Genomic DNA, 27,084 nt, shown 5'->3' with positions numbered 1-27,084 from the left:
AATAATTGAGTAGCCGGACATTAAACACGATCTGTGTCTTTATATTTAATTTTTGGGTAAATTATACTTTGCCTTCCCTAAAGTTTCACCCATTTTTCACTTTGACCCTTTAAGTTTGATTTTTCCCACTTCGGCCCTTTATGTTTACAATCCTTCCCACTTTGGTCCTTTATCTTTGCAATTCTTTCCACTTTGTCCCTTTAAGTTTGATTTTTCCCACTTTGGTCCTTCATGTTTGTAATCCTTTCTACTTTGACCCTTCATGTTTGCAATCCTTCCCACTTTACTCCTAGACTAACTTCCATCCTAAAAAGTAATAGAATTTGTCACATCACTAACACATCAGCTCCATATGTAATGTAAAAAATTCACTAAAGATGCAAAAAATAAAAAAATAAAAAACAAAAAAAAATTGAATTTTTTTTGTCTTTAGTGAACTTTTTTTTTTAAAAAAAAATTTATTGATAAACATTATTACATTATAGATTCATCTAGATTAGATGTAGCAAAAAAAATAAAAACAAATTGAACTAAAAAAAAATGTTCACTAAACACGAAAATAAACGATAGTAAATTTTTCATTTCATAATTGACAATACAGGTGTTTGAGTCAGTATATTTTCATTTTTTTCCGTCTTTAGTAAACTTTTTTCTTTTTTTAGTTAAATTTGTTTTTATTTTTTTAGCTGCATCTAATCTAGATGCATCTAAAATGTAATAATGTTTATGAATAAATTTGAAAAAAAACGTTCACTGAAGACTAAAAAAAATTTCCAATTTTTTTGTTTTATATTTTATATTTTTTGTATCTTTAGTGAATTTTTTACATCACACAGAGAGCTAATGTGTTAGTGATATGGCAGATTCTGTTAATTTTTTGGATGGAAGTTAGTCTAGGTATAAAGTGGGAAGGATTGCAAATATGAAGGGCCAAAATGGGATGGATTGCAAACATGAAGGACCAAAGTGGAAAAAATTAAACTTAAAGGGCCAAAGTGGGAAGGATTGCAAACATAAAGGGCCAAAATGAGAAACGGGTGAAACTTTAAGGGGACAAAGTATAATTTACCCTTTTATTTTTAATTAAAAAAAATGTTATATTTGTTTTTTGAGCATAAAAAAAAATGTTATAAAAATCTAAAATAAAATAATATATACAGGTTTGGGAGACATTTACATATACAGTTATATGCTTATAGTTGCAGAATTTTTAAAATTTTTATTTTCAAAAAGTTGTAATTAGTTTAGTAACCAACAAAAAAAAAAGTTGATTTCACTTGTTTATTTATTTATTCCTTTTTTTTTTTTCTCCAATAATTTTTCAACCACCCCCATTGCACATCATTACCATTGACCACTATTGCAAATGTCCTCTTTTGCTAACCACCTCCCTCGACTACAAGCCACATCTTCTACTACTGCCAACTACCTTCATGTGATAACCAGTTTTGTCAATTGATCACAATCTCTGACCATCGACAACCACTTTTGATCTCTTCTAGCCACCACCAATTCCCTCTCATTGATAACAACTACCTTTAGTCACCAACTGTCCCGTCTGCTAACCATCTTCGACCGTCGACAATTACTTCTTAAAAGTCCATACTTATGAGGTCACATACGTTATTTGGTCTAAGATTTAACCCTTTTTGGTTATAAGGGCACCCGTTGTTGTTGCAATAAAATTGGCCAAAAAAAGTCATTGGGCGCTGAAGAAGGTGACTGGTGGCAATGAGGTGGACAAATATGTGACATTAGCCAGATATGTGACATTTGGGCAGATAAGTGTCATCTTTAGGACAAATAAGTTATATTTGAATAGATAGACAGAGAGATAAGCGTTTGGACAAATAGATGTGCTTTTGAACAGGTAATGTCTTGTTGGCCCCAAAAAATTTACGCTTGGGGCTATTGACCCAATAATTTAAGAAGTAAACATCTGACTTGAATACCATATTTTATTTCTAGATACACTGGGATCATTTTTTAAACAAGCTAGTAAGCATGGACACTTGAAATATACGATCCTATCCATTTATTGATCACTTTCTCGTAGAAAAATAACAAACATTGCATCCTTAAAAAGTGGTGTTTATATAAAAATAGTTGTATCAATAGATAAGACCATGTCTCGTATTGGAGTTTTGGTAGCTTGAAAGTGATCACACTTTTGGGTGTTGGCACATCCATTTGGGTAAGGTAAAAGATTGATCATAGAGGTTGATTAGCAATCCATCTTTCAAACATAGCACAACATTCAACAGGCTTGCCCTCTGGAGCTACATGTCCTCCTCCCTGTTAACACACAACACACACAAAAATAAAAGAGGGGGAGGGGGGTTTAATTTCACTTTCTTTTATCCTTTTAACTATCGTCATTTTTCTTTTTTAATTTTATTCTTAAATTATTAATTTTATTTATTTAGTTATTGAAGTATTGAGCAAAAACTCATCTAAAACCTGAAGTTGCTTGATAAAATGAAAACTTTATTATTTATATTATATTTTCAACATGCCCCTTACATGTGCCCGAACTTTTATTCTTCATAATAGGCCAAACATGTGCAAACATTTTTTAATTATCGAGTAGGTGGTGAGGTTCAAAGACATAATATATTGTCTGCTTATATACCATATTGAAGTGTTGACTACAATCTCATCTAAAAGTTGAAGTTGTTAGAGAGAGGGGCAATTTTATTATTTATATTATATTTTTGACATTAGTCTATAGAGTGTTTTATTTATTTATATTTCAGTTCATATGATCCTGTTCAAGATAAAATGTACAAATTAGTAGTGGTGGGATTCTAAACCATTACATCCATACAAAAGGTAGTTTTATAATCTGCACAATCTACATCATACAATCAACCATTTGTCTTCTCACTCAAATTATACTAGACAAGTTATTCTTCTCCACTCCTTATTTCAAAATAATGAGCAAGAAAAATGAGTGTCTCGTTGTGTGGTTTAAATTGTTTAAATTTTAAAATGACATTTTTGCCCATCAAATTAGTCTTAGTGGTTTATTACTCTTCACTTGGCTAGCTTAAAAGCCAACTTATTCGTTAAAAGGGTTTATTTTGCTAAAAAGTCTTATATCATCTGACTAATTCATGTTTTGCAAAAAAGTGAACTTTAACTATTCAAAAGCCTATAACAAAAAGTAAACATTTAGAATATGCCAAATAAATTAGTTTTTTTAGTATTAAATTTTTTTTGTTGACTTATTTTTACCCAATAAACTAGTTTTTAAACTAATTTTCAATAGAAAATCATCTCCAAATAGACTAAGGCCATGTTTGGTAGGGCTTATTTCCAGATTATTTCAGCTTTTAACTTAATTTAAGCTATTTTGATGTGTTTGGTTCAGCTTAACAATACATCTTATAGTTTTTTGTAAGTCAAAAATCAACTTATTCTTTGAGTGTGGGAGGAGAAACTTAATTTATAAGTCAAAAATCAGCTTATGTTCACAACTATAAGGTATAAGCTGTTACGTTATAAGTTATAATCATTTTTCCACTGCTCTACCAAACGGGGCCTAGGTTTACCCTCAAATTAGAAACTCTACGAACAAATTAGACAAAATTGATAGAAATAGAATAAAGGACGATAATTAAAGAGATAAAAGTGAAAATGAACTAAAAAAATACCAAGAACGTAAATAGAAAATAAAGAAAGAAAAAACAAGAGAATAAATTAATGTACTTCACCTTTTGTACTATGATCATTTTTTTTCTTCAAAAAATAAAAAAGAAAAAGAAAAATGATGCAGAAAACTTGTTTGGCTACTTGTTTGTATAAAATATTTTTCGAACATCTCTGTTTTTTAGAAATACTTTTCTCAATTTTTAATAATAATTATTTTCACACAAAAATAAAAAGGAAAGTGTTTTCATTTTTTTTATTTTAAAAAACATGAAAACCAAAAATACAAAATTTGAAACAATACCAAACACATTTGAAAAATATGCAAAACAGTGTGAAATGGAGAAATATCATACCTTAACCGTAGCAAATGTCATCCGATTGGAATAAGTCCTTGTATAACTACACATTGTCAATGAAAAATAAATAAATAAATAAAACAATATTTGCAATAAGCTTTCATCCAAGAAAAATGAATATGAAAAACTGAGGTGAACCCACCCGGCAACTTGACCTTGGAACCACCACGAACGCCAGTCATTAACAATGGAATAGTTGAGAGCTCTAATCCATGCTTGGGTTCCCAAGAATGGAACTACCATGTCGTGATCACCACTGTTTCAGCCATCATTACACCAACTTCTTTATTATTATTATTATTATTATTATTATTATTATTATTGTTGTTGTTGTTGTTGTTGTGTGGGAACCAAATTCTCTACCATTAATGAAAAATTCATTTATGTATGGTTAAGTCCTACTTTAATGATTTAAACAGTTTATTATGTAAATTTTTTGTATATTGATTTTTCATAAAATGAAAAAAACAAAATAAATTAAATTAAATTGATCTAATAATGATTATTATATATAATTTTATCAGATTTAACTTCAAAAATAAAAGTATGTTCTTTTCACCATGAATCTTAGTTGTTTAATTGTGTTTCAAGAAAATATAATGAAATCATGTAATAATAATTTGCTAATTTCTGTTTCCTTTTCTTTTTTTCTTTTTCTTTTTTTTTTTGTTTTTTTGTTTTTTTGGGTGTGTGTAAATGATCAATACTCATGAGACCTATAAAAATGAAGAGTTAGATAATTAAAATGAAATCCGTGACAAGACTAACTGCCAATTGGATAGAATTAGACTTGTCTCCATGGAGAAGCCAACTCCTTTTTTCTTCTTTTTGCTTTTTATTTTTGAGAGCCTTTATTTGTCCCCACAAATCAGTCTCAACCCTTACCATTTCCTAAATTTTATTCATTACCATTTTATCTCTAATTAAATTACCATTTAAAAATTGAAACCTTAAAATGATACAAGTATTGCATAATTGCTAAACCTTCTCCCTTTGTTATCCCATTCTCAATGACCTCTTCTCTACCCCACTCGCCACCTGCTCTTCCCCACCTTACCACCATCTGCATCACCAGGAACACCTGCCTCTTCTTCTCTTTCCTTCCTTACCACACCTGTCCACTTCATTTCTAGTCTTTCACACCAACTATCCGCTATCATTCCTCTCTTTTGCCCTCTTTATCTTCCTACTTGCAATACCTTTCATCTCCACTGCCCTACCTCTTCATTCCCTTACAATCTACGTGACACCCACAGTCCCTTCCTTGCTCTCCTCACAACCTCCACCACCTCCTCTCACCTTCTAAAATCCTAGTTCTCATCATTGTTGTACCCTTCGAAACCCTAAATTGAGAGATCAAGGCTCATCTTCTCATACATATGAGAGTGAGAAGTAGGAGAAATGATAGAGAGTAAAGAGAAAATAAAGAAGAGAATGGATGTAGGGAGATGGAGTGAGGTTAGTATTGGACCTACACTTATCCCTTATTTTTTATTACAATATTATTTCCATTCCTTGCCTTTCAAACCCTAACCCTAACTCTACACCACCTGCTACCACCATCTTTGTCTGCCATGCCCAGACCCTACCGACCCTCTCTCATTGCTCCCGATCGCCTCTAGCCCCAAACTCACCCTCATCAGTCCTTCTTTACTATTTATCACCCTTTTCTAGCCTAGCCCTACCCTCCTCCTCTCACTTCCCTATGCAACCCCTTTGATAGAGAAAGAAGAATTGTGCAAAGCATTCAAGAGAGAAAAAAAGAAGGAGAATAAGAAGAAGAGAAAGAAAATAGGAGGTATTGAGGGAGGATAAATAGGGGTTGATGTACTGGAGAAAGAAAAAGCGCTAAGGAAGGGCATACGAGGGTGCAAATGGGGTTGGGAGCTAGTGATGGTGGGTAAAGATGGGCTAAAGGGTAGCGGCAAGATGAGGGATGGGCTACTTGAAGCAGAGGTAGAGGTAGAGGTAGGGGCTAGGTTTGCAATTTCATATGTTAGGAATGTAGGTAAAATTGAGATTAAGGTTGGTGTTCAAAGTATGGTTGGAGAGGGTGCGTGAGGACGGGCTTTAGGGTGGCAGAGGTGTAAGGGATGGGCTACTTGAAGTAAAGGTTAAGATAAGGGCTAGGATTAGAATTTCATATGTTTGGGGTAATGATAGAATTGAGATTAAGCTTGAAGTTCAAAGTAAATAATAATAATAATAATAATAATAATAATAATAATAATAATAATAATAATATCAAAAATCAAAATTGTGGTAGTGTTGAAAGAAGATAGGGGTCCAAAAAAACATGAATACTTTTAGCAACATTATTTTTAAATAGTTACAATGAGGCGAAATATTGTGTAACTAAAACCACAATTATTTATTGCACTTAAATTTTTATTATAATGAAAGAAACATAGTGATCTCACCTGTATATAAGAGACTTGTAACCTTTAGTGCTGAGGTTCACATGATATTGGAAACTATCCCAGATTGATTGAGCGTAAGGCAATCCATAGTTGCATCTTATCCATTCCCTTATGCTTCCCTATTTTAAGAAATACAATTCATTTTCATGATATTTTTCTTATAATTAGTTTTAAATATCTATAGAAGCGTATCTTTTTTTCCCTCTTGGTATTGATACATTTCGACAAATCAATGAGAAAGAAAAAAATACATGTATATTGGCCAATTCACAATAGTAGCAATTTGTACATGATACCATTGGTTCATAGTATTGGTACTACAAAACACATTTATTTCATGGTTAATGATTTTAAAAAAATTCACAACCCATATCTCAATTTTGATACATTTCACTTGATCTTTTCGATACTAATTCTTCTCTAAATACAACTATTTAAACATTTTACTCTAAAGAAACAATGTAAGATGTACCTTTCGGATATGGAGCGCTTCTCGGACTCTATCATCATTAAGCCACAAATGGGAAAGTTTGTATGCATGAATCTGTAATCAAGGAAGACAAGTGAAATAGTCATAAGATAGAATCTCATTCTCAAACCATACTTATGGGATAATTGAGATGAAATAATGTTTCAAATGATATATCAAAGTTTGGGAACCTTGCCAATTGAATAGCTCGGTTAAAAATTTTTCCATTAGGGTTTTCACCCCTCCTGCTCGTCATCTACTTGTGGAATACTTTATCATTTTTTACACATCTATCCAACCAATGTTGGATCTCTCTAAAATATATCTAATCGTTAATAGTAATGTCAAAACTTTGGCAATCTACCAAAGCTTTTGCCAAATTGGCATAAATAATTGCAATGCTAAAATTTAGAAACTTTAATGGTAGCCTCGTTAAATCACCCAGTTAAGTCAAATAGTTTCTATAATGTTTTTAGCTTCAAAACAATTTGATGGACAGAACTATGTAGTTGCCAAACTTCTCTTTTGTAATGCCCCGAAATAATTACAATAGGACCATCCACAATATTAACAAATAAAAATACCATGTTGAACACAATAACCTTTTCATTTCATATAGTCCCATTGTACAAAAGGTAGCACATGCAGTTGTATGTTCACAAGTCCTAACCTTGAATCTATAGCATACGTTACAAGTTAAAGATATGAAATAAGATTTAAAACAAATAAGAAATGTCCTAAAGGCTTACAACTTTCCAAGAAAACACTTGGTTACAACAAAATGGATTTAAATCCAATACAGTTAAAGCCATTGGCTTGCACAAAATAAATACAACAGCATGCAAAAAGAAGCCTTCAACTCCATGTCCTCCTAAGCTATTGCCTTGGGAAAGTCATATCATCAATACCTGAAAATGGTTTTCTCCACATAAGGTGAGCCAAAGCCTAGTAGAGATACTATTACACAGTTTATAAATTTTAACAAAGATATAAGGTGAATGCATATGCAATGCTCTTGCCAAAACATTTTCATTTCTCTTTCCAAACCGTGCAATGCCAAGTCTATATCTCATTTCATGATATCATTTCCTTTACAATAGAAAATAGGACAATGAATACAACACTGTGAATCTCTAGGACGTTTCTGCAAGTTAGCAACAAGTGCTACAAATTTGTCATTTTTACCAGTATTAACTGGAAGGCTCGACACCTAACTGCGCGGGTTTTTGGACTTTCACCAAGGACACTCTAGCCAACATAATACCACAACTACACTCCTACCCAGATTCACTAAGGTATTCACCAATTTTTCTCAAAACAACAACATTTTCAAATTTATTAAATATGCAACAATGCTCAATGCAATGATTGAGAAAATAGTTTCAATTCTCCTAATTCTCATGCAATTTCTACACCAATCATAGCTATCTTCCACCAATAGCCCAAAGCAGATATCTCTAAACAAATAAATAATTTCCATAAAGATAAACTCTCTGAAAATCTCAAGATGGAAGTGATAATACATATCCAATTTCACCATCCTTATCAACATCAATCCAAATCCACATTTCCAACATCAATTCTATTTATCCTTACAAAATCAACATTTGAAATCTTTAGGGCAAAACCCACTTTTCTTTATAAATCAATCCCCATGATAAAATGCACTATTTTATCATAACTCATCGTCATTTAGAATCTCATAACCATTTCCAAGAATCCATTTGAAAACCCCTCCTTTGATTTTTAACTCAAACCCTAGATTTGTCCAAAAATTCTCAAATCACAATATTATTTTAGAAATAACAAATAACTAAGTCAAAAATCATAATAAAGTGTGGAGAATCCCTGTCTCAAGCTTAGAAGACAAGAGGAGGAATGGAGAAACTTCAACAACGTCGAAACCCAACTTTGCTTCGATCAAAAGGAAGCTCTCAAAGTGTTCTGCCTTTTATAAAAGGAACATGGGTGAAGAAATCAATAGATCTAGGTGTATTTGTAGAGAGAATGTGAGTTTTGGAGAGAGAGGGTCTCAACTTAGGGTTTTTACAAAGTTTAGACAGAGAGAGAGAGAGATGAAAAAGTGAGCCAAAAGGTGACTTTACAGACTGATATACACGCGGACCGCTCGAGCTCAAAAAGTGTCGCTCAAGTGACCAAAGAGAATAAGTGAGACCGCTCAAGCGCAAGAATGGTCACTCGAGCACACAATGCACCCTCCCAATAGTTCAGACCTTTAAAAGTTCGCTCAAGCGTAAGAAATGTCGCTCAAGCGCATATATCAAAACTCTTAGTAGTTTTGTAGACTGTAAAAGACCGCTCGAGAGCAAGAAGCGTCACTCAAGCGAACAAGCAAAATTCTGGGCAACACAGTTTTGAAAAGACTAACTCCCAACATGTTCCAAACGCGATAATGATACTCAAACTCAATGAGGAATAAGGGGAAATAAGACATGAACAACCATATAAGACAATGAAACCCAAATCCAGAACATCAAATGGGTCTAGTCTAAACTAGAATCGCTATGGCCTCCCTCCTTTAAGGAATTTCGTCCTCGAAATTTTAAATCCACAACAAAACCATGTTTAAACCAATTACAACAATGATAGTAAATCAAATTCATCACCATGACCCATCCATCGGTCATTCATTCTCATACCAATGATAAACAAGTTCTCAATAGTGAATATACAATTCATATTTCCAAAACATATACAATGTTTATATTACATTAACATGAAAAAAAACTTTCAATACATGTTGAAACATCAATAAATAGGTCTAGATACTTCCTACGGACATCCAACTCACGCTCCCAAAGTTGGTCTCGAGTATCTAAAATGCTAACCGGTCTCTTCTTATATGAGGTATCCTCATCTACCTATAGCTTGGTCCAATCCAACACGTGTGATGGATCCGGCTCATACTTCCGAAGCATATAGATATGAAACACGTCATGATCCCCGAAAAACTGTGGCGGCAAGGCCAAGCGATATGCTACCTCCCCAATCTGCTCTAGAATCTCAAAAGGCCCAATAAATCTAGGAGGCAATTTCCCACTTTCTAAATCTCATCAAACCTCATCTAGGTGATATTTTCAAAAAGACATGATCTCCTACCTCAAATGATAATAGTGTCCTCCTACAGTCGGCATAACTCTTCTGACAACTTTGAGCCAAAACTAACCTCTTACGGATAAGTATCACCTTCTCGGTCATTTCCCAGACTAACTTAGGACCCAACATAAGGGTGTCACCCACCTCAGCGCAACACAGTGGAAATCTACACGATCGGCCATACAAGGCCTCAAAAGGTGCCACGCTAATGGTCGCCTGAAAACTGTTGTTTTAGCCAAACTCCACTAAAGGAAAATGCCTCTCCCATGACACTTTAAAGTCAAGAACGTAACCCCAAAGCATATCGTCCAGGATCAAAATGGTATGCTTCGACTGCCCGTCAATCTTAGAATGATAAGCGGTGCTAAAAGTCAACCTAGTGCCGAGGCATTCTGTAGGCTCCACCACAACCGAGCTATGAAACGCAGATCTCTATCCGAAACAATAGTCACAGGAACCCGTGAAGTCGAACAATGTCCATAACATAAAGGTCGGCTAGAAAATCTATTGAGTCACTTGTGCGCGTACAAAGTGCGCTGACTTAGTTAACCAATCAACTATCGCCCAAATGGCATCATTACCCCGTTGAGTCCTCGGAAGACCCACAACAAAATCCATCGTGACATGCTCTCACTTCCACTCTGCTATAGGAAAATGTTGCAACAAACCCACTGACCTCTTATGCTCGGCATTCACTTGTTGACAAGTAAGGCACCTCGATACAAACACAGCTATGTCGTTCTTCATCTCCTTCCACCAAAACTAATGACTAAGGTCATGATACATCTTTGTGCCTCTCGGATGCACCATAAAGCGCGAATGGTGGAACTCTAGGAGTACCTCCTGTTTGCAAGACTCCAGCACGAAAAGACGATCGAGGTATCTAACACTCAAGTCAGAAAACATGTTCAAGCCCTTCTCTACCTTCCCACTAGAGATCTTCTCCCCGAGGGATCCTACTTCATGATCACCCCTATATACTTCTATAACTCGGCTCACAAGTGTAGGTTATACAACTACAGTAAACAAAGCTGCCAACTCAATGGACTTGCCAAGATACAAGTCGAACTCGCCAATAGTGCCCAACATTTCCTATTCCCAAATGGCAATACTAGCTACACTGTTAAAGGGTTTCTGTAGACGGCCCGAACTCTGCTCCATGTGAGAGGGCGCAAATTGTAGTTCATAGCTACTACAGTTCAGACTCAATGTCACAGTTCTGAATCTAATCTCACAAAGTGCAATGCAAGACTGATAAATCACCAAAGAGTCCAAATCTGGCAAATCGTTTTCGAAAACTAATTTTTATAAAGAAGTGCCAAACATGGACTGCTTTGCCAGATACAGAGTCGCCACCTAAATGTTTTATTTTGAGAAATTTAGGAAACCCTGACTCGTGTGACTCGTGCCTAAAGCCACGTGGCCGTCATCACCAAAGTTGCCTTGGCTCGAGAACTTGGGTACGAGAGGGGAAGGTCCTGAAATGAGCACCCCCGCTCGCCCGATCAAAAGATCGGCCTCTACTAACATGATATGTTGTTTTTGAAAACATATGTGTTCTTATTCTAGTTATTAGCTAATCGTACTATGTGATGCGCACAGCATACAAGTATAGACTAAATCGCCTAAGTTGGAACAAAGCATCTCATGTTTGTTTGTTTGAAAATGGTTTGAAGGTGCTACTTGCAAGTAGGCTAAGATGTAGATTTAAGACATGGATTTGCCACCCTCAGGTGGGCTTAGAAAAACATGATTTGCCACTCTCAAATGGGCTTAAAACTCGCGTTTCGATGAATTGTTCCAATTCAAGCAATTCAACCTTCATCCACAGGCATTCATGCAGTTAAACATTTAAGCAGTTAGCCTCATGGCAAGCATGCTTTCATGGCAACACTCACACTCATGCAAGATGCTAAACCGTAAACACTTACAGTGTACTCCGAGCCAAAACAGGGAACTAGTTAGAAATCATGCATGATCCTAGTTCATGCCAAGATGGCTAATGCAACACATGCAAAATGCAACTAGAAATAGGCTCGGCTATTCTAAGATGGCATATGAGATGCGACTTGATAACATGCTGTTGAACACGTATTTAAGTAAATGTATTGAAATACAATGCGGTTTGTATGATGCGCCGAGTCCGGTGCATGCAAGACAAATGAATGAATGCAAACATGCAAGCATAATGATTCTAATTGAAATATGCCCTAAAACTAACCATCGAGAGCGGTTAAGTAAAAGGGAGAAAGACGTGGGGTTGGAAGACATGCATCACACACACGCGCACTTATTACAGCAATAAGCCCTCTTGACGGAGGGTCCGAATGACTACGCTAAGCTAGCTACGCTAAGCTAAGCAACTAATCTAATTATCTAATTAGACTAATTATTACATAATCAAATTGAATAACTAGCTAACACTAAGCTAATTATTACAACACGTTAACTAATCAACAAATTAACTAGTTTAATTATAAATTCAAAAGCTAACTAACAAGTATAGATAACTACAAATTACAAAGCCTCAGCTTAGTTCTACAAGTTCGAAGATGCATGCTCGATCGCCTCACTCGGAAATCCGTTACCATGCCGTATGTTGCCTCTGTTTGCACACTTCTGCACCTCTGAAAATTATGCCAACTTCTGTGATGCTTTTGATCCACCTCATGGACATGCTGAGAGGTCATCGGCCAAGAGGGGTGGCCATCGGCCAAAGGATAACGGTCATCGGCCAATTATGAGGCTATCGGCCAATTATTGATAGCCGATCGGTACACCAGATAGCCGATCGGCCAATTCTTCCTGCAAACTCTTCTTTTTGCTGCAACAGAGCACAAACAGAGGCATGGCAATGTATTTGCAAGAAAATGTGTGTGCCACCACACCCCTTATCATGTGCAATGCTCAAAGGAGTGTAGTGCTCGACTCTCGAGCCATCAATCACGCATCTCGATGCATGATGGCCAAAGAGGCCGAGTTGCACAAATCAATGGCAAATGAATGCACAAAAACACATAAATGCCTTAACCTCTATCATGTATGATCAAGAGGGTCGGCGACCGAGAATTGAGGCACGTTTCGTCACTTCAAGTACGAAACGTCCTTCGTTTCCCGTGTTCGGACTAACTCCCTATCCAAACACAATGCAATGCATGCACAACTTAACAAAGCTAATGGCATGCAAATGATGCTAATGCAATATGAGCATGCAAGTACCATGCAATGCAACATGATTGACTTAGTAATACTAATGGCATGTGAACAATGTAATGCAACATGATTGACTTATCAAAGCCAAAGGCATGCCAACTTAATGCAATGCAACCTAAGCATGTAAACAAAGCCAATGCAACATGAGCATGCCAACGACTATGTAAACAAAAGGTATGCAAACAACATGTAATGCAAACAAGCATGCAAGATGGACTTAAACCGGATATTGATAGACCTCAGCCATGCCCAAAACAGTGGCCAAAATGTTGAAGTGAAGACATGAAATGCAAGACAAGCATGCATGCCAAATGGCTCAAGAATTAAGGCATACGAGGACAACCCTCAAGAGCACTTAAAGAGTAACAAGAATGGATGTGTGACAAAACTATAAGCTCTGAAATCATGTATGGAATGGTGCCAAACCACTCAAACAACACAAGTATTACATGCAAGAGGGCTCAAAGCTTGAAGCTAGCAAGGGGACTTGCACCATGGCTATACAAAGCAAGCCCCAAGGGGCCAAGGACAACCAAAATAGTCCTAGATCATGCCAAAATGAGACTAAAACATGCATGGACCAAAGCTAAAGCATACTAGCATGGCAAGCACAAAACATGACGCATATAGGCCAACAAAGAGGATTACACTACACCCCCCCGAAACCAAGCATGAGATGACTATACCAACACAAATCAGAGCTAGAGCATGGTAAAACAACACCAAAAATGCACTGATATGGCAGCCCAAAAGCCTAGGCAACATGGCATGCATATAGACCTACACTTAAGGCATAAAGCATGACTCACTGAAAGTATTGAAATAGTGAAGCATGAGAGAGTATGGACACACCATACGCACTGAAATCATATACCAAGTGATGCCAAATCATGCAAATAGCCCCAGAAATGCATGCTAATGGACTCAATACACATAGCTAACAAGCTAGAGTGAACCATGGCTATACAAGGCAATGCATGCATGACCAAAACAACACAAATCAGAGCTAGATCATGGTAAAACATGAACAAAAGCTTCTTGAAGTTAAGCCAAAAGCATGCTAGAATGATGTCTAAAGGCATGATGCATGTTAGGCTAATGAATGGAATTGCACTACAAGTGCAAGGAGCAAGCAAGGAGCATGCAAGATGCTATCAAACCAACCTTATACAGAGGTATAACATGGCAAAAAAACACCAAAAATATGATGAGATATGGCCAACATATGCTTGATAAACATGCTACTTTAATGAGCCATCTATACAAGTATGCAAGACACAAGAAGGGGGGATGACCCTCTCCTATTTGGGACCTTAAAACATCATTTCCACCACTGAAATTCCTCTGAGTTTCAGTGGTGAGAAGGCCAAAACAAGGTGATCCCAATGGCTTAAAAGGAAGGCACAAGAACAAGGCCAAACAAAGCCTAAGAGGGGGTAGACTACCCCCAACACAAAAGTGACCTTAAACAAACATCTTAAGGACTGAAAAACAGAACTTTTTACAATTTAAAGTCAAACCAAAAACAGCATGCAAATAGGCCTAAAAGCTTAATCAAAACAAAGGGTTAAAGGGTTAGTTGACTCACCCTTGAAGAACACCTTCAAGGATACCACTCCAGCAGCTTTTTTGAGCTTAAACCAATCCAAAAACTCCAAAACCAGCTCCTAGGGACCTCAGTTCCAAAAGGATGGTGTTCTAGTAGGTGCTTTAGTGCAAAAGTGTGAAGAAATTACACTTTTGAGCACAAACAAGTGTAAATATATATAGAGAGAGAGAAAGAATAGAGAGAGAGTGATATATATCTTCTATATCAATTTTCAGAACCTCTGGAAAGGGTGAGGGGTCTCCCTTCTTATAGAAAATCAAATCCTAAGCTTCCTTAGCAAGCTAAAGCTCGGTTCAAATCCCTCCATACACATGTGTGGAGGATGAAAACTGTGCTCAACAGCTGGCACAACTGGCACAAAAATATCTGAAAAAGCAGATAGAAAGGTCTCGACCAGAAAATATGGCCGATCGACCAAAAAAAGGTGCCGATCGGCCAAAAATGGTGCCGATCGGCCACCACCAGTGGCCGATGGCAAGAATACAAGGCCGACAAGCACAAGGCTTGGCCGATGGGTTGTAGGGATGGCCAACAAGCCACCCTATTCTCTCAGAAACAAAACCACAAGTCCTTGGTCCACTACCATGAACAAAACAGACACGTTGAGAGATCCTAAGGCAAGGCGCGCAGCCGAGACCTTCAGGAACTCAAAACAAACACGAGCATGGATGATCATCGAGTGTTCAAACGATGACGTCCAAGTCTTGAGAACGGTCAAAAATGGGGTGTCTACAGTTTCCTACTCAAAGCATCAGCCACTACATTGGCTTTCCCGGGTTGGTAATGCAATTCAAAATCATAATCCTCTATAAACTCCATCCACCTTCTCTGCCTCATATTCAAATCCTTCCTTGAAAATAGACACTTCAAACTCTTGTGATTGGAGAATACCTCAAACCTCTCACCATACAAATAATGTCTCCAAATCTTCAGGACAAAGATCACCGCTGCTAGCTCTAGGTCATGAGTAGGATAGTTTCTCTCATGTGTTTTCAACTGACGTGAGCCATAGGCTACTACATTCTCCTCTTGCATCAAGACACATCCCAAACCTTCGCAAGACGCATCACAATACACTGAATAGCCCGAACCCCTCTCCAGAATAATCAACACTGGAGCAGTGGTAAGTCTAACCTTAAGTTCGTTGAATGACTTTTCACAAGTCTTACTTCACACAAACTTAATTCATTTCCTTGTCAGTCTAGTCAAAGGTGAGGCTAACCTAGAGAAATCCTTCGCAAAACGGCAGTAATACCTGGTTAACCATAAGAAACTATGAATCTCAAAGGCATTCTTAGGTTGTTTCCAATCTTGTACTGCTTCTATTTTGGAAGAATCTACAGTCACCCCTTCCCCGGATACCACATGGCCTAAGAATTTCACTTCTTTCAATTAGAATTCACACTTCCCGAACTTAGCATACAACTTGTGGGCTCTAAGCAACTCAAGCACAACCTGCAAGTGTTCTTCGTGCTTCTCCTCAGAGGGTCAGTAAATAAAAATGTCATCAACAAAGACAACCACAAAAGATCCGATTAATCAAATCCATAAACAAGGCTAGTGCATTGGTCAATCCAAAAGGCATCACTAGGAACTCATAATGGTCATACCTCGTACGTAATGTCATTTTCTATATATCCTCAACCTTCACTCTTAATTGATGATAACTCGATCTCAGGTCTATCTTAGAAAAGCAACATGACCATTTCAACTGGTCAAACAAATCATCTGTATAAGGCATTGGGTACTTGTTCTCAACAGTTACCCGGTTCAACTTCTGATAATTTATACAAAGTCGCAATGTGTCTCTCTTTTTCTTGGCAAAGAGAGCTGGTGCTCCCCAAGGTGAAGTACTAGGGAATATAAAGCCCTTATCTAGCAATTCTTGGAGTTGAATCTGCAATTCTTGGAGTTGAATCTTCAGCTCACTGAACTCGACGGGTGCAAATCTATGTGGTACCATGTAAATCGGTGTCATGCCAGGCACTAAGTTGATAGAGAACTCAATCTCACAATGAGGTGGTAAACTAGTGAGATCCTCAAGAAAGACGTCCACAAAACTACCTACAGTAACTCAACTAGGGTCATATCATTCTCAACACCCAAGAATGTAGCAAGAAGGAGACTAAGCTTGCCCCGACCACGTGGACCACACACTGGCAACAATGCTCTATCAACTCTGTCATCCTAGAAATAAAAACAATCACCACTCGAGGTACATACAGTAACCCTTTAACGGTAATCTATAACAGCCCGATAGGATGACAACCAATCCATACCCAATATAATATCGAAACTCAACATATCAATCAACACAAATGCAAAAGAAAGTCAACGATCGGCAACCTCTATTTCATAACCCTAGCACCCCTGGTCCAACACAACCTCACCACCAACTAGTGACTCTACCCTGAGTGGAGATGCTAACTGAGCCACTTCTAACCCCAATGACGATGCAAATGTAGATAAGATAAAAGAATGAGATGCACCCATATCAATCAATACATTGGCTATAGAATTACACAACAAGAAGTTACCTCTCACTACCAAAGGCACTGGTACTAAATTTGGGGTGGTAACAGCGTACACACGCCCTGTAGGTCTTTGCTCTACTTGCTCACCCCTCGGAGCATAAGTCTGATGCATGAATTAAGCCAAAGAGGCCCCATAATTGGCCCTCGAGGCCTGTTCTGACTGTGCAGGTTGATGGCTCTGTGTCTGGCCCTGGCAAGATATACTAAATGTGCCACCCAATTGAGAACAAAACCTCAACACATGCCCTGACTGCCCACACTAATAACAGGCAGGTGACTACCCTCTCCCCTGACTCTGGCTCTAAGAACGAACCACAAACAGTGCAGACTATTGCCCTAATCCCTTTTTGCGGGCAATCTACCGACTTGTGACCCAGTTGGCCACACTTAAAACAAGTGATACCTCTCTAACCACCTCTCCCAGAACCTGAACTTGGTACTGGAAAAGTGGACCTAGACTGTGCTTTCTAGGATTACTGTGGGTTGGAACCCCTCTACCTCTTACTGTCTCGAGTCTCTCCTTAAACCTCTTGACTCCTCTGCCTCAAGCCTCTCATCATCTCCACAAGACGACCGTAATCCCTAATCATAAATGCAACCACCTTGAAAAGTAGTCCGGTCCTCAACCTCTTTTCAAACTCCAGGCAACGGTGTTCCTCTGTCGCCACAAGCTCCAGTGCAAACCTCGATAAACTAGTGAAGGTAGCCTCAAACTCGGCCACCAGTATGTTCAACTATTTGAGCTTCAAGAACTGCTCCCTCAGCTTCTCCCTCATAGTGGGAGGCAAAAACTTGTCCTGGAAGGCTTTGACAAAGGCCTCCCACGTCACCCCGATGCGCCCCCATACAAACTTCCACCAATGACCCGCATCTCCCTTCAACTCAAAAAATGCCAAAGTCACCCTCAAGGCATCGTCATCGATACCAAGCATCTTGAATGTCTTCACCATTTGCTCCAACCACTCATCCGTCTTTAGTGGCTCATTCAGATCCCCCAAAAACTCATCTGATTAGACCGGATGAACTCCCTCTTCAAGAAAGATGACTTTGTCCCTACTACTTGTGCTTAGACTTGCTTCTCAGCTCTGAGAATGTCCATGGATTCCCGCAAGGCCCCAGCCATTTCACGGACCAAAACATTCATGGCTTGCTAACCAACTGGTTCGACTACACTGGGCCGACCACGCCCACTACCACCACGTCCACGTCTTGACATCCTAATGAAGGTAACAGCAGAGATTAGCACATTTACAAATGAGCCAAAACTAAATCACTCGTGTCCTAAAGCGATGGACAAGAATTAATTTACTCCACATAAGCACGTAGTCACATATAATGATCGTCCCGCGACATTGCTAGAGTTCCAGTTAGAAATAGTAGTGATCAAGTGCTCTTCTAATAGGACTTCTAGAAACTCGTAGATCTAATCAACATGAAATAAGATTCCACACACATTTACCACATAAACTTGTTATCACATAGCATACCATACATACAAATATCTCTATCAAGCGAGATAAACCCATTGTGGTAAGAACCATTTCCCATATACCCAAAGTAATCAAACTTGTAAGCTCTGATACCAAGTTGTGATGCCCCAAAATAATTACAATAGGACCATCCACAATATTAATAAATAACAATACCATGCTGAACACAATAACCTTTACATTTCATATAGTCCTGTGGTACAAAAGGTAGCGCATGCAGTTATATATTCACAAGTCCTAACCCTGAATCTATAGCCCACGTTATAAGTTAAAGATATGAAATAAGATTTTAAAAAAATAAGAAATGCCCTAAAGGCTTACAACTTTCCAAGACAATGCTTGGTTACAACAAAACAGATTTAAATCCAATACAATTAAAGCCCTTGACTTGTACAAAATAGATACAATAACACGCAAAAAGAAACCTTTGAGCTCCAAGCTCGAAGGCATATCATTAATACCTGAAAATGGTTTTCTCCACATAGGGTGAGCCAAAGCCCATTAGAGATATTATAACACAGTTTATGAATCTTAACAATATTATAAGGTGAATGCACATGCAATACCCATGCCAAAACATTTTCATTTCTCTTTTCAAAATCGTGCAATGCCAAGTTTATATCTTAATTCATGATATCATTTCCTTTACAATAAAAAATGGGGCAATGAATACAACATTGTAAATCTCTAGGACGTGTCTGCAAGTAGGCTACAAGCACTACTGATTTGTCAGTTTTATCGATATTAATCGGAAGGCTTGACACCTAACCGCGTGGGTTTCTGGACTTTCACAAAGGACACTCTGACCAAGATAATACCACAGCTACACTCATACCCAGATTCACCAAGGTATTCACACATTTTTCTCAAAACAACAACATTTTCAAATGTGTTAAATATGCAACAATGTCCAATGCAATGGATGAGAAAATAGTTTCAATTCTCCTAATTCTCATGCAATTTCTACAATAATCATAGCTATCTTCCACCGATAGTCCAAAACAGATATCTCTAAACAGATAAATAATTTTTCATAAAGATAAACTTTCCAAAAATCTCAAGATGGGACTGATAATACATATCCAACTCCGCCATCCTTATTAACGTCAATCCAATTCCACATTTCTAACATCAATTCCATTTATTCTTACAAAATCAACATTTGAAATCTTTAGGGAAAAACCCACTTTTCTTTATAAATCAATCCCCAAGATAAAGTGCACTATTTTATCACAACTCATCCTCATTTACAATACCATAACCATTTCCAAGAATCCATTTTAAAACCCCTCTTTTGATTTTTAACTTAAAACCCTAGATTTGTCCAAAAATTCCCAAATCACAATATTGTTTTAGAAATAACAAATAACTAAGTTAAAAATCATAAGAAAGTGCAGAGAATCCCTATCTCAAGCCTAGAAGGCAAGAGAAGGAATGGAGAAACTTCAATAACCGACTTTGCTCTGATCAAAAGGAAGCTCTCGGAGTGTTCTACCTTTTTATCAAAGGGACACGGGTTAAAATATCAATGGATCTAGGTGTATTTGTAGACAGAATGTGAGTTTTAGAGAGAGAGCTTCTCAACTTAGTTTTTAGAAAGTTTATAGAGAGAGAGAGATGAAAACGTGAGCCAAAAAGGTGACTTTATGGATTGATATACACGCAGACTGCTAAAGCGCAAGAATTGTTGCTCGAGCTACCAGACACAATAAGTGAGACCGCTCAAGCGCAAGAATGGTCGCTCGAGCACGCAATGCACCCTCCCAGTAGTTCAGACCTGTAAAATTTCAGTTGAGCGCAAGAAATGTTGCTCGAGCACAGATATCAAACTCTCAGTAGTTTTACAGGCTGTAAAAGGCAGTTTGAGAGCAAAAAGCGTCGCTCGAGCGAACAAATAAATTTCTGGGCAGTACAGTTTTGAAAAGACTAACTCCCAACCTGTTCTAAACACGACAATGACAGTCTAATAGCCAAACTCAATGAGGAATAAAGGGAAATAAGACATGAACAACCATATAAGACAATGAAACCTGGATCCAGAACATCAAATGGGTCAGGTCTAAACTAGAATCACTATATCTTTAGTGCATTAGGTTGTCTAATATTGATTGTGAGAGGCTTATGGTTCCAACAACATCCATAAGGCCAGTTGTGGGACCTGTTGGCCTCTCGCATCTGTGCAATGGGCGAAAGTTTTTTTTTTTTTTTTTTCCTTTTAAGATCTTCAATTTGACTTGATTACTTACATGGGAATCCCTCACTAAGATGTTTGGCATTCACTTGAAAAAGTTATAATTTTTTTCTAAACCTTTTTGTGGAATAATCTAAAAAATTAAAATATAAAAAAAAAATCAAAATTAAAAAACGTCAATGAAGACCCAAAAAAAAAAAGTCAAAAAAGCCAACTGTTTTTACTTCTTTTTTTATTGAATTTTTTTTTCAACTTTATTTATTTATTTATTTACTTTTTGGTTCATCTAGTTGAGTATATTCTAAAATTTAAAGCTTTTTATTTTTATTTTATTTTTTTATAAATTCACTAAAGATGAGAAAAGCAAATAAAATAAAGTTGGTAAAAAGCCAATGCCGAACGAAACAACCTAGCTCCTTCATTACAAAATGTGTACAATTGATAACTCATCTTCTAATGTTTAAAAGTCATAAAACAAAAACTATTTAAGTATAATTCGGCATTGGTATAAAATTTTAAATCTAAAATAGAAGATAGCTTATACAAATCCGATTGAATATAAAAATTTGATCCATTGTTTTTCTTAATGCATAGCATATTTCCACTACTTTTTATTTTTTTATTTTAATTGATATACCATGTTAAGTCTATATTGGGACCAAATTAATGGAATTAGGAAGGCTTACAGAACTAGAATCACAGGGCAATGGTTGATGAACAACAAGCTCTATGTTTTTCTCATTGACAGATCTTCTATCACTAAACAATTCTTGTGGTTTTGGAGAAGCAACTCCACATGATGGTTCCAGAATTTGACTAGGGTTAAGTCCATCAATACACTGCAAATGCAAACAATGAATTTCCATCAGCTTAATATCTAAGTAAGGCGCAAAATAAGATAATGGAAAGGTTTGTAGAATAGACTATAACGTATATATATATATATATGTATATCAGTTTATTGACCTGAGAGTAAGCTTGATAATCCTGCAAACACGGTGTATTGCTGGGATCTATATTGAAATACTCTCCTTGACAACTTCTCTGCAATGACTGAAAAAAGAATAAAAGGAAAAAAAGAACAAGATTGCTTTTAGGAGGTCATGGATTCAAATATGGTCTCTCTCCTTATCTTTGCCATTGGGGAATCAATCTATTTTGTCTATTTTTCTCTACGTACGAAATAAGGTCGCACGTGATTAGGAGGAGTTCGACTATATTAGTTTTTGTGACAATTCATTGTAATAAATTAAGGTTTTAGAGACAAAACTTTAGGGGCAAAATCACATTTTAGGAATGAAATATTTTTGTTGCCAAACATATCATTATTATATTTTTTATCCCTAAAAGTGCATTTATTAGCGACAATTAAAATTCTTTTTTTGACTTTTTGAGACAACATTTTAACGACTATTCTCGCAAATACATGAATTGGTCTCCAAGTGTTTTTTGCAACAAAATTCTCCCTTTTGGAGACAAAAATAAAAAAATAAAAAATTATTCCTAAAACTCTTATTTGTTGTAGTGTGAGGTCACATGTGATTGGGGGGGCATTTTTTACCATATACGTTTTTGGGATAGTTGTGATTTATTTTCATGGCTAATGAAATAACATTATGCATGATATTTTACTGGATTTTGGAAAGAGAGGAACAGGATTCATTTCAAAGTAGTAAAGCACCTCGTAGAGTTCATCTGAAACAAGTCCCATTCCATGTGCAAATGGTATTGCATAATTTCTATCATATGGAGTTGTTAATGGGTTGCCAAGTAAGTATCCCTGAAACCATTTCAGAACCAAAACAAAAAACACTTTGTAAATTTGTAAAGCATTAAAAAGAAACTTTGAAAGGGTAAATTACACGACTGGTCCCTCTAGTTTGAATGAAATTTCATTTTGGTCCCTATAATTTTAAGGGCTATTTACAAAGAGACCCCCTAAACTATTGGAAAGTCCCACTTTGACACCTTAAATTATAAAACCACACAAATGGATCCCTACTATATTGCGCAGTATCACTTTACCCCTAAATTATAAAAGTGCACAAATGGATCCCTCAAATTATTGGCGTGTTTTACTTTGACCTCTTTCGTTGGGGGTCCAATTTGTATGTTTTTATAGTTTAGAGGGTCCATTTGTACACTTTTATAGTGTGGAGGGGCAAAGTAATATTTCTCAACAGTTTAGAGGGTCCATTTGTATCATTTCATAACTTAGGGGCTCAAATAGTTTAGGGGTCTTTATTGAAATAACCCTAGTTTTAATTTGAACAATTTGGTCCTTATACTCTTAATTTTGTTGACATGTGGTCCCTTGGTCATGCGTTGTTAATATTTTGAACGGAAAAAATCATGTACAATACTTAAAACAAACAATAAGGACCACCAATGTAATGAATATATTACACTAGTAGTCCTTGTAGTTTGTTTTGAATTTCACATTGGTCTGTCTAGTTTTTGTTTGCACAAAAATTGTCTAAGCAGTGATGTAACAACCCTCATTTTGACTTAGTCATACTTGCATACATTTATAGGCGATCTTGTGTTAACATTTACATTTGCAAATCTTGTCTTGTTTTGCTTGAATGATTGCTTGCATACTTTGTTCTTGCCTGGTGTGTTGCCGAGGTCGTCTTAAGCCTAGGCACCTTTGAAACCTTTGTCACTTAGAACTATCTTAGAACCCCGTTGGTTGACCCCCATCTTCGCCCTGGCATATTGGTCGAGATGTCACCATTAGGCCGAGGTGCGCGTTGCCTAGGCCGAGATGTGCATCATCTGGGCCGAGATGTTAATATCTAGGCGCTCTAGATCCTTGATCCTTGCATGAGTGATTTTGTTCCTGGAATGGTATGACCTAGACCGAGGTGCGGCACACCTAGGCCAGGGTGTGGCACAGTTTAGTCAAGTGTTGTCCTTCCAAGCCATTGTCCTTGCCCCTTGATTGCCGGAGTCTTGTTGTTAGCCGATGTCGTTACTTGCCGGTGTGTTCGTGCCGCCTAGCTTGCTGAGTACGCTTTGTCTTGGTCTTGTCTTGTCAAGTCAGTCACCTTTTTTAGTTGAGCGAATTAGCCGATGCCACGTGTCCCGACAGAGGGATTAAGTCAGTGTTTGTTGTGTGAGGCATTTCATTTTTTTGTATCAATCTTGCCTTTTTAGAGAGATAAGCTCTAGTTAGAAGGAGGAGAAGTTTGAGCTAGGGAAGGTGACTTCCAAGCTTGATCGTTAGAGCTTAAGCCGTTAGATTCGAGTTTTGAGGTTAGAATCTTAACCTATTCTTGTTGTTCTTCTTCATCATCTAGCTGCATTGCACGATCAAACCTGTTTTGCACACCATTCATCGATTTAAAGTTGGTTTTAGAAAGAGAAAACGGTTTTCATGTGTTTTTTAAGAAAAGCCTCGTTTGATCCGAAAGTTTGCATCGAAGCTCATGCATTTGTGTTTGTTTTGACAAAATCATTGAGTGTGGGTACCAAGTCCACGTTTTTGTAGTTATAGCATGAAATCTCAACTTTTGTATAACAAGTTTTGATCTCTGCATTCATCTTCCTCATGTTCATGTTCTTCAAGTTTTTCATGCTCATGTTCTTCATGGTTATCAAGAGGGAAACCCAGACTTTTCCCGACTTCACTTTTGAATGTGGCCGTCGAGGCTACACCTCGGCAAGGAGGTGTAGGACCTCAGCCTAGACCTGGTAGTTGCCCAGCGTGTTTTTCCAAGGATAAGAAACTGTGTTGCAACTTGATTGACTTAGTTTTTGAAGAATGCTGAGGTTATTTGCATGTGTGCTAGATTTATTTTGAGTAGTGCATTCAATGGACTTTGCCATGTGTTGTCAGGACTTGGACTTGCCCTGACCCCGACGTTTGAAGAACAAGCTGAGTGGTATTTCTGATAAAGTTCTGCTATCAATGTTTTGAAGAACTTTGCTTTGCTTGTCTTGAAAGATATTTGTTAAGCATGAATGATTGTCCTTAGTTTCGTATCTCGTATCATATTTGTTTGAATGACCTTCTCGGAAAGTCCCTTGTGCTGGGGGACTCTAAACTTTCGCAGCACATCTCATTTGAAAGTCCCTTGTGCTGGAGGACTCTAAACTTTCGCAGCACATCTTGTTTTGAAAGTCCTTTGTGCTGGAGGACTCTAAACTTTCGCAGTACCCTTGATTTGTACTCTAGTGTTAAAGGGCTACGGGCCTTTGTAACATAGGTCCCTCGTGCTGGAGGACTCTAAACTTTCGCAGCACATCTTGTCTTGAAAGTCCCTTGTGCTAGAGGACTCTAAACTTTCGTAGCACCCTTGTTTGAGATGCCTATCTTGCTTTGTCTTGTTTTGCCACGGACGGTTACTGCGTGGATATGTTTGCCGAAATGTTATTATTTGTAATATGTGATGCTAGTAAGTATCCCTTGAAACTTTGAAGATCTGTTAGATGGGCGAGGTCCATTCCATGTTATATGTATAGAGTTTTGTCTTGTAATGTTTTGAAAGGACTTCGGCTATTATTCATGCAAACCCCTTTATTATTTATACCATTCACTGAGTATCCAAGCTCACCCTCTCTATATATATGTAGGTGATGAGCAAGAAGGCGGCGACGCCTAGATGTGAATCTGGAGCTTATTTTGGATTTTAATTATGTCGGCCTAACCTGTAATTACGTCGGCAGTCTTGAAAATTATGCTTCTCGATTTGTAATACTTGTATGTTGCATACGCCGGCTTGAGAAGCCTTTTGATCAAGATGCGTGTTTTGTATACTTGTTTATATCGGCAATTTTTGAAGCTTATGTATTTTGAACATGTCGGTTTGAGAAGCCTTTTTCCAAGATGTAAGATGTATTTTTGTACTTCATTTCTATTTGTATCCAAGTTGTAAAGCTATGTAAAGATGTATGCCATTTCATTTGACTTTTGCACTACTCTTATGGACCACTTATATTTTAGATTATTGCTTCCGCACTTGTGAGCCCCCTATATCTATACTCTAATTGTGTGTGAATTTTGGCAGTTGGCCTTCGGTAATCACGGATTACTGGCCATGACGGCACCAAACTACTAGGGGTGGTTTGGGGTCGTGACAGAATGGTATCAGAGCACAAGTTCCTTAGTATACGTTGTTCACACACTTTGAGTCCTAAAGAGCATAGGATTTCCCCTTAGAAGGAAGTTAGTATTGCATCATATTACTTGCTATGTAAACAAGTTGTATATTGTCCCGACATGCTTAACTGTTACTTGCCTACGTGATTATTTGCTCACTTTGTTTTAAAAGCCACATTTTTGCATACAACTAGCATCATGAGGAGAGGTAGACCTCCAGTTGGCCGAGATCAGTCGGAGGACAGAATAGACAGGCTAGAGAGGCTAGTTGAACGTTTGGCCCGCGAGTTAAGACAGACAAGACAGCAGTACGCTAGTGCTACATCGACTCAGGCCGAGCAAACGAACGGCTGGAATGTAGTTCCATCTCCGCCTCCTCCAGTACCACAAGTGCCCCCACAGCCAGCATTATATGGGGACGGCACGATAACTCTGATTAGGGAGTTCAAGAAAATGAAGCCACCACGATTCCAAGGGAGCATAGAACCGATAAAGGCCGAGGCTTGGGTTTTGGAGATGGAAAAACTGTTCGAGATCTTTCCCAGCACTGACACCCAGAAGGTGACGTTAGCCGCTTTTACACTAGATGATGACGCCCGCAGATGGTGGATGATGGTTCGAGAAAGCAATCCAAACTTGACCTGGACCCGATTTCTAGAATTGTTCTACACCAAGCATTTTCCCTTAAGTGTTCGGAATCGCAAGGCTACCGAATTTCAGACTCTTACGCAAGGCAGTAGAACAGTAGCTGAATATGATCGTGCCTTTACAGAGTTGGCAAGGTACACACCCCAGATGGTCAATGATGAATATATGAAGGCTAGGAAGTTCGAAAGTGGACTCCGTGGGCCGATACAAGACCGGGTCAACATGCTCAACATGCCGACTTATGCCGGAGTGTTGGAGAAAGCTATTCTGGCCGAAGCC

General features: G+C 37.6%; 1 protein-coding gene across 4 annotated transcripts in view; it reads right to left on the bottom strand.

The window, feature by feature from the left end:
* Positions 1–1,940: 1,940 nt before the first annotated feature.
* The window catches only part of LOC114262111 (serine carboxypeptidase-like 7), a 41,899-nt gene continuing 16,755 nt past the window's right edge, over positions 1,941–27,084 (bottom strand). For 2 of the 4 annotated variants that reach the window (XM_082912393.1, XM_082912395.1), the window contains 8 exons: positions 22,735–22,833; positions 22,020–22,106; positions 21,740–21,892; positions 6,903–6,974; positions 6,431–6,549; positions 4,153–4,266; positions 4,008–4,053; positions 1,941–2,295 (listed from right to left, as the gene is read on the bottom strand). In XM_082912393.1, the coding sequence (XP_082768519.1) occupies positions 2,212–2,295; positions 4,008–4,053; positions 4,153–4,266; positions 6,431–6,549; positions 6,903–6,974; positions 21,740–21,892; positions 22,020–22,106; positions 22,735–22,833 (774 nt within the window). In that variant the 3' untranslated portion in view covers positions 1,941–2,211. The remainder of the gene's footprint in view (positions 2,296–4,007; positions 4,054–4,152; positions 4,267–6,430; positions 6,550–6,902; positions 6,975–21,739; positions 21,893–22,019; positions 22,107–22,734; positions 22,834–27,084) is intronic. The other 2 variants (XM_082912394.1, XM_028202717.2) reach the window with 2 other exon arrangements.

This window comes from Camellia sinensis, unplaced genomic scaffold, assembly GCF_055761805.1.
Source record: "Camellia sinensis isolate YWXY unplaced genomic scaffold, ASM5576180v1 Unanchor3, whole genome shotgun sequence".
Lineage (NCBI taxonomy): Eukaryota > Viridiplantae > Streptophyta > Magnoliopsida > Ericales > Theaceae > Camellia > Camellia sinensis.
This window is presented reverse-complemented; position numbering and strand designations above follow the sequence as displayed.